Here is a 7,152-nt window from a genome sequence, read left to right on the forward strand (position 1 = left end):
ATCGGTCGGATGCTTTCGAGCAGGACCGACCCTGCTCCAACGATTCGTCGGTGCTCCAGAAATCGTCGTATCGTAAATCGAAAGAATTCCAGCTCGAATTTGATAAATTCCGAAAGATTCGAGCGCGGTTCGTGTCCCGGCGCTACAATCGTTTCTCCTTCTTTGTAGAAAACCGCATAAAATCTCTCGATTCTGAAGTCGAAATACAGTAATGTCTCCTTAATCGACGCTCGGATTGGTGCACAAAAATTTGGGAATGGTAGATACGATTATTCGAGCCTTGTAGCTCGTTTTTATAGTTGTTGACAATTCGTAACTATAAAAGCGAACCGCGAGACTCCAATAATCGTATCTTCTCTTCCAAAAATTGTCCATTTTTCTGCAGAATCTGAGCGTCGATTAAGGAGACGTCACTGTACGGTAATGTCTCTCTAATTGACGTCCAGATTGTGCACAAAAATGGACAATTTGGGAAGATGAGTAACAAATATTGCAGCCTCGCGGTTTATTTTTATAGTTATAAATTGTCCGCAATTATAATAACGAGCCACGAGGCTCGAATAATCGTATCTCCTCTTCCGAAATTATCCATTTTAGTGGACGATCTGAGCGTCGGTATGGGAGACATTACTGTATACGGGTTTTTCGTTCAATTTTTGTTCTTCGACCGGTGCCAAGATCTCCTTTTTCTTTTCCCTATGACATCGCATTCGATGAAAAACCTCGCGGGATTCGAGAAGATCGACGAACACGAAAGTTCGAAAAATGTTGAAACAGCGGCGAAGAAAACAAAGAAACCGGTAGGCAACGGAGCGCTGGCCACGGAACGAACGAACTTTCCAACGCGTTTACCGTAATTCGTTCGCGGTAACGCGTTATTAATCGAATCGTGTCCCACGATAGCTGTTCGCTGGTCGCCGAGAAGCGAGAAAACTTCGTTTTCGGTTTTCAACTTTTACGAGCAAATTTATGAAAAATATCCTGCGCGCCCGCCCAATTTCATCGCATCCGCACCGGATGACACAGGGAAACCAGTTCTTTTCTTTTTTGTTCTACGACGAAAACTAAACCGGTGCCGCGAAGCGCGTCGACTTTCGGTGTCCTTACGAGTGCCTGATTTCACATTGAAAAATTCACCTGCTCGGAAATCGGTCAGGCCCAGGGTCGCGGTATCGTTTCGCGTCAACGAAACGGCCCGCAGGAATGCGGTACGAGCGCCGTCTCGTCGAAGAAACGGAGTCGAACGTCACTTTTTTTGTTGGTGTTGTTTCAATAGACAATCTTATTTCTCTTAATTTATACAAAAAGTGCCGCGTTATTTATCTCCGGTATGGTTGTACAAATTATTTCCTGCATATTCTCGGAACGATTCTATTCGCAAGCGCAGAAACCGCGCGGTCTAATTATAACTATGATACAAGAAGCAACGTCGACGAATACTTCGTTCGTTCCGCGGCTTGTAAAAAAAGTTTCGAGCCACGGTCGCGTACGATTTCGGATTCGATGAAATTGTACGAAAAATGGCTCGCGAGTCGCGCCTATTAAAAAAGGAAGCCCCCTGAAGAGACAGGGCCGGAGAGAGAGAGAGAGAGAGAGAGAGAGAGAGAGAGACGCGAAGCCGAAAACCTGTTCGAGGCAGGTTGCGCTTCGGGGAAAGCCTCGGTGAAACGGCTGCGGAATATCGGGGGACGCTAAACAAGGGCCGGAGAGGAAGCGCGACGAAATCACGAGGGGAACACGTTGTCCATTAACCCTTTTAGTGTCGGAGGCCGATATATCGGCCCTCGCTGCACTGGCGAGAAGTGCCAGAGCCGATATATCGGCCCGCACCTTGTAGCGTTATAAATAAATAAATGCGTTGCAGATAGTCTAATTTCATTGCGAGAGAAAAAATTAGCGTCACCGTTTTATTCTCTATGTTGTCCCTGATACACTGCTTTTTCAATTATGTAAATATTGCTTTTCGTTTGGTTTTTATGAGCCTTTCTCGAAATCCTAGTAAAATCGTGAAATTCGGCCGGTAAGCACCTCTTTTTCGCCCGGCACTAAAAGGGTTAAATAACGGGGTTACCAGTGGTAGACTATGGTCGGGCACAACGTGGCACTCCGGGGACTTTGGTGGGCCCCGGAGGCGTTCGGGTGCGCAGGGTGCTTCGCCGAGAACGGAACGCCGTGGAACGGAAGAGGCGGACCTACGAACCTGGATTTGGGCGCGCTTGACCTCGGTGTAGAGCCAGTTGTCGGTGGAAAAGGCGATCGCTAGGAGGCCGCTGGCGATGATACCGGTTATGGTCGCGAGGGACAGCGTCACCGCGGAACAGGGCATCTTGGTATCCTCTCCTTCTTCTTCTTTTTCTTCGACTTCTTTAGTCGATCGTTTCCCTCTTCTCTCTTCTAATCTACCGATTTCCCTTTATCGACCGCACACCACGCTCCGTTACGTTCACCTAACACGGTGCCACTGCGACGATAACCGAGAGCAGCTACGATGTCGAGAAGAACAGAGGTCGTCGTCGTCCTCGAGGTTGTCGAGCATCCGCGATCCGAAGAAAAGGGACGAAAGAAAAGGAGAGAAAGAGAGAGAGAGAGAGAGAGAGAGAGAGAGAGGACGAGGGAGAGAGAGGGAGAGGGATATCCGCACGAAACAGGTCACGAACCGTTCACGAATCGGTCCAACCTCGCGAAATATCGTTCCCCGATGGATCGAACTTGTTTCTCGATCGGGACCGTGCGTGGCGAACACCGCTGCGGGATCGTCGATCGAAGGAAGAAGAAGAGGAGGAAGAAGACGACGGCAGGTACTAGTTCTCTCGGCGATGAGGACGTCCTTCAGGGTGCACGATACTCCGCGATACGCATTACTACCATTCTCTCCTACGACAACGACACTAACGGCCCGACTCACCTCGGAGAAAAGCCGTGAGTCGACCAAGGAGAGAGAGAACCGGGGCCCAAGGTGGGGATGCGCGTAGCCCCGGGCAGGTATATCGCCTGTGTTTTACCCGCAGCGGTGCTCAACGCCCGGTGTGCCCGGTCTCCGACGAGCAACCAGAAACCGAGGAGCCGCGAGAACCGAGAACGAGCGCGACGCGTTTCCGCGCGCTCGTATTCGCTCTGCCCCCTCCCGCGGAATAATGGAATCGCGCACGGTGGGTGGGTCCCTGGGAAACCGATTTTTCCCTCGGGAATCGTCCCGCGATTCGCGAACCGTCTGTCCCGCATTCCCGACCGACCGCCGATCACGGCGAAGCGAACCGAGAGACCCGGAGACGGAGACTTCGATGCACGCATGTACGCGAAATTCCTCGGCGACGCGCGCGATTCTGCGCCGCTGGAGCAGGCATTTTTCGGAACGGTAAAACGTGTTAAACGCGTCGGCGAGACGCTCTTTCGGCCGTCTCAGCCGCGGTCCTCTCGCGTTTTCCTTCGATTTCCGAGTATCGATTCGTTCGAAGCTTGGTAGTTTAGTAGAATCGAAGTTAAATTCGGTATCGTGACAGAACTTTCGGATTAACGTTATTCGAACTGTGGATACTCGAAGGAAATAGATCCTTGTTTATCGTACCTCCGAGCGTGGAACGATAATTCCAAGATGCGCCGCGCGAGTCGCGGAGGCAAAAACGAGATAATTCTTTCTAAACGGCCCGACATCTAGAAACGGTACGCTGCAACGATTCACGGTGTCCAAGATGGCTGCGATCGCGCAGAGTCCCGTGGTAGTTTTCGGGTTGCCACGAGTCAGCCGGATACCGGTCGAGCGAATTGTGCTTGATCTTTGCACCGAGCAGCGAGCATGTAAATATTTCAGCTACAAACGAGGGAGTATGGCGGCACAATGGCGGCGGTGCCAGGGGTTATAGGGGAAATGAGAACAGCGTTGCGCGCGCGGCTGTCTACCTGCCACCATAAGCCATAAAGCATTCCTTCCTTGTTCCTTTACCAAACAGTCTCCCACCACCGGAGATAAAGTCGGTGCAACAGTCGACGCCGGGGAAAAGCGATGAATTCCTTGCATTCCACGCGGATCACCGGCAGCCTTGGCTACCGCGGGATACACCTTTTTCCCGTCTTTGATTAATTTTGATCCACGGCTAATCCTCTCTCTATCTTTTCGTCTACCTCTCTCTCTCTCTCTCTCTCTCGCACTCGCTCCCCCCTCTCCTTTTCTCTCTTTCTCGGATACCTGTCGACGATAGATCACCGGCGAGAACCACCTGCGTACCTGCGGGTTCGTGAAATCGCGGACATGCAGGTACCGGGAATTTTTGCGCGGCTAATGCCACTTCGACCTTAATTGCGCATGTCGGAATTTTACTAGTCCGCCTGGATGATTGTTGCATCGAACAATCAGTGCGTAGAATGCATTATGACGTCCTGATTGACCGAGACGCAGACGTTCGCCTGCGATTATACGTGTACAGTCTGCATTCGCGACAGAACACGATATATATATATAGAACGAAAATATTGAAACGATTTGAATACAATTTTTCCACCGCGCATCGAACGGTCACATTTTTTTGGTACTTTGGTACCAATTTTGTTGGTAGGACAAATTTATGGTTATTTTAGAAACACAACGTGGACCAACTTCTCGAGCAATCCGGTCTGTTTTTTCGTAAATTAATCGAACCATCTAAAGTATAATCAGGTACGATATTCGTGTACCGTTAAGAATGCTTTTTGTAACAATTCCATGACTCGAATATTAATTAATAGGATTGTAGCTACGGTGTTACTAAATAAATGAAGTAGGATCTTTATAGGTCTTTAACATGCACGGTTTAATAACGTATAAATTATTATATCGTAGGATGGTTCCGTTATTTCCGTTTGTTTTGAACTCGTTTCTCGATAGGATCGTGAATGGATGGCCGGATGGAATTTCTTGTTGGAAAAATTGTAGCCTTTGTACCATTGGTGTCTTTTTAAAAAAAAAAGAAAAAATAAGTATGAACCTGCAAATCGGGCTGGACGAGTTAACTCGTCATTTACATTCACCCTTATCTTCTAATAGCTTTCCAGTTTCAATGTACACATCTTTTTTCATGAATTTTTTCTTTCCGGATATAGGAGAGTGACTGTAGACGACTACGATCGACCACCCGATGAACGCGTTCTTAATATTCTTAATAAAAAAAAACATAGCTGCATATATTCAGAGTTGTATGTACATTCGGAAATGTTTAATATATTAACAGTCCGTGTCAATGCATTGTCTCTCAAAGTATCATAGGTTCGAAGAAATATTTATGTTGATCGAATGTATACCTTTAACTTGCCATTGAACTTCTTTGCAAATCATCTTGCAAGAAATACGGAACTCGTATATTAGCAGTATAAAATAATACTTAGAGACATGTTGGTCCATTCGCACTTAAGCACGGACGCGCTATAATTTATAGTCGAGTAAAAACAGACGTATATGTACATAATTCTTTCCATCAATATACAAATTCATTTGTTAAGTGCAAAAACACTTATTCGAATACAAAATTACGTTAATTAGTTACTAAACTTTAAAATCGAGGGATCGTATGGAGTGCCTTCGAAGGGAGAACCTTTGGCATTCCATGCCTTTTTCAAAATCTTCTCCATTCTCTGTAAATAAATAATTTCCAATTATATATTACTAACGGAGCTTTCCTTCTAGTATAAAACGAAAGAACAAAGATTTCACTGACAATTTCCTCAGACGTCGGTTTGCCGAGAAGCTTTTGCTGATGATTCCACATCAGCTCTTGAACCTTCATTTGCTCCTCCGATCCCATGTCATCGAGATTTCTTGAACAATCGATCTTATTTAATTCAATTTTTGGTTCACCAACGATCAATGCTTCCCACCACCTTTCGGAAGCCTTCTCGAGATGAATCTATAATGAAACAAATGATGCGGATAAAACAGGTAGCTTTCGTGTATATCGAAGAGATTGCAGCGATAAAGGGGATAACTATAATGTAAGATTCGTTGATTAATTTCAACGTACGCTAATATGTTTTCCAGACACAACTGACCAAACAGATTCGTCTTTCCTTGTCTTATGACAGAGTTCTCCGATAAATATTATGGTCCAGTCTGAATTACTACATTCTTGTTCCTGATGCTGTGCAAGAGTCGACGTTTTTGCCTCTATTTTAATGTGTATCGAATCTAGATTGACTTTGAGGTCTTTCGCAGTCTTTATAGAACTAGGCAATTTAACTAGAACATCTAGGTCATTAATGGACTGTGACCATGTATAATTCTCCCTCACTGCTCCATTGTAGCTGTCAGAAATTCTATCCTTATCCTCCGAGTGAATTTGTTTCTCTATTATTTGTGGCTCCACGCTTGTTTCTACTTCAACTTCTTCCACAACTCGAAGACCAGTTTCTTCCGCAATTATCATTGCTTCGTCTTCGGTTCTCTCGGCGATTTGTACATTGGAATTATGATTTTTTGGTGGGTCTGTATTCTGATACTGAAACTTAGGCGTATTCTTCCATTTTCGAAAACTATTTAATACCACCTTCTCTGCTTCACCAGGTGAAAGTCCTGATTTTGTATCTGGACCATATTCGTCGTAGAAATCTGTACTGTAAGAAGTGAATTATAAATTACTTTGTATTGTCGGTGACATATATCTTATTACAAATATAAGGTAGATAAGTCTAGTTACATCATGGTTACTTACTTCCTATGAAGAAATCCAAAAATTGTGTCAAAGAAATTAGTTTTTTCTTTTAAAAATATTTTTAAAAGCGCCGGATCATAATCGAGGCTCATTGTGGACGATTTTATCGAAGTATTCTTATCGAATATTCTTCAAACAGTGCTATCGTTACTTCCAACAAGATTTAATAATTAGTGTTTCACAAAATATTTTCATAGATCATTTACTAGATAGTTCGTTAACCTCTTTCTCTATTGTGTTGTACGCATTGTATGTTTACAATTTGCGGTATGTAATGATTACATACATGCATAACTGCAAGCCACAAGGTTTTCTTGACTCTTATCAATTTCTTATCCCCACCACCCGAGGCGCTGTTTAATGGTTGGTTGACCATTTAGCAGTAACGAGTCGACAACCAATGAAAGTACAGGAAAACAAATTTTCGTGACTCTACACGCTCTAGCTCTTACTATACATATGTACATCTACACTGTTA

The 7,152-nt window shown here is 45.0% G+C and overlaps 2 protein-coding genes across 3 annotated transcripts in view; both read right to left on the reverse strand.

The window, feature by feature from the left end:
• Positions 1 to 3,018, reverse strand: part of LOC117220709 (uncharacterized) — a 61,257-nt gene extending 58,239 nt beyond the window's left edge. Inside the window, exon 1 of one of the 2 annotated variants that reach the window (XM_076528605.1) lies at positions 2,201 to 3,018. In XM_076528605.1, coding sequence (XP_076384720.1) covers positions 2,201 to 2,326 — 126 coding nt within the window. In that variant the 5' untranslated portion in view covers positions 2,327 to 3,018. The remainder of the gene's footprint in view (positions 1 to 2,200) is intronic. The other variant, XM_076528601.1, reaches the window with a different exon arrangement.
• A 2,108-nt stretch (positions 3,019 to 5,126) lies between these two features.
• LOC117220705 (nudC domain-containing protein 3) lies at positions 5,127 to 6,989 on the reverse strand. Its single transcript, XM_033470931.2, has 4 exons — positions 6,675 to 6,989; positions 5,988 to 6,576; positions 5,685 to 5,873; positions 5,127 to 5,601 (listed from the first exon to the last, which is right to left on the reverse strand). The coding sequence occupies exons 1-4, from the start codon at positions 6,764 to 6,766 to the stop codon at positions 5,506 to 5,508; spliced, it is 966 nt and encodes a 321-aa protein (XP_033326822.1). The 5' UTR covers positions 6,767 to 6,989; the 3' UTR covers positions 5,127 to 5,505.
• Positions 6,990 to 7,152: the final 163 nt, after the last annotated feature.

The sequence above is a fragment of the Megalopta genalis genome, chromosome 1, assembly GCF_051020955.1.
Source record: "Megalopta genalis isolate 19385.01 chromosome 1, iyMegGena1_principal, whole genome shotgun sequence".
In the NCBI taxonomy this organism is placed as follows: Eukaryota; Metazoa; Arthropoda; class Insecta; order Hymenoptera; family Halictidae; genus Megalopta; species Megalopta genalis.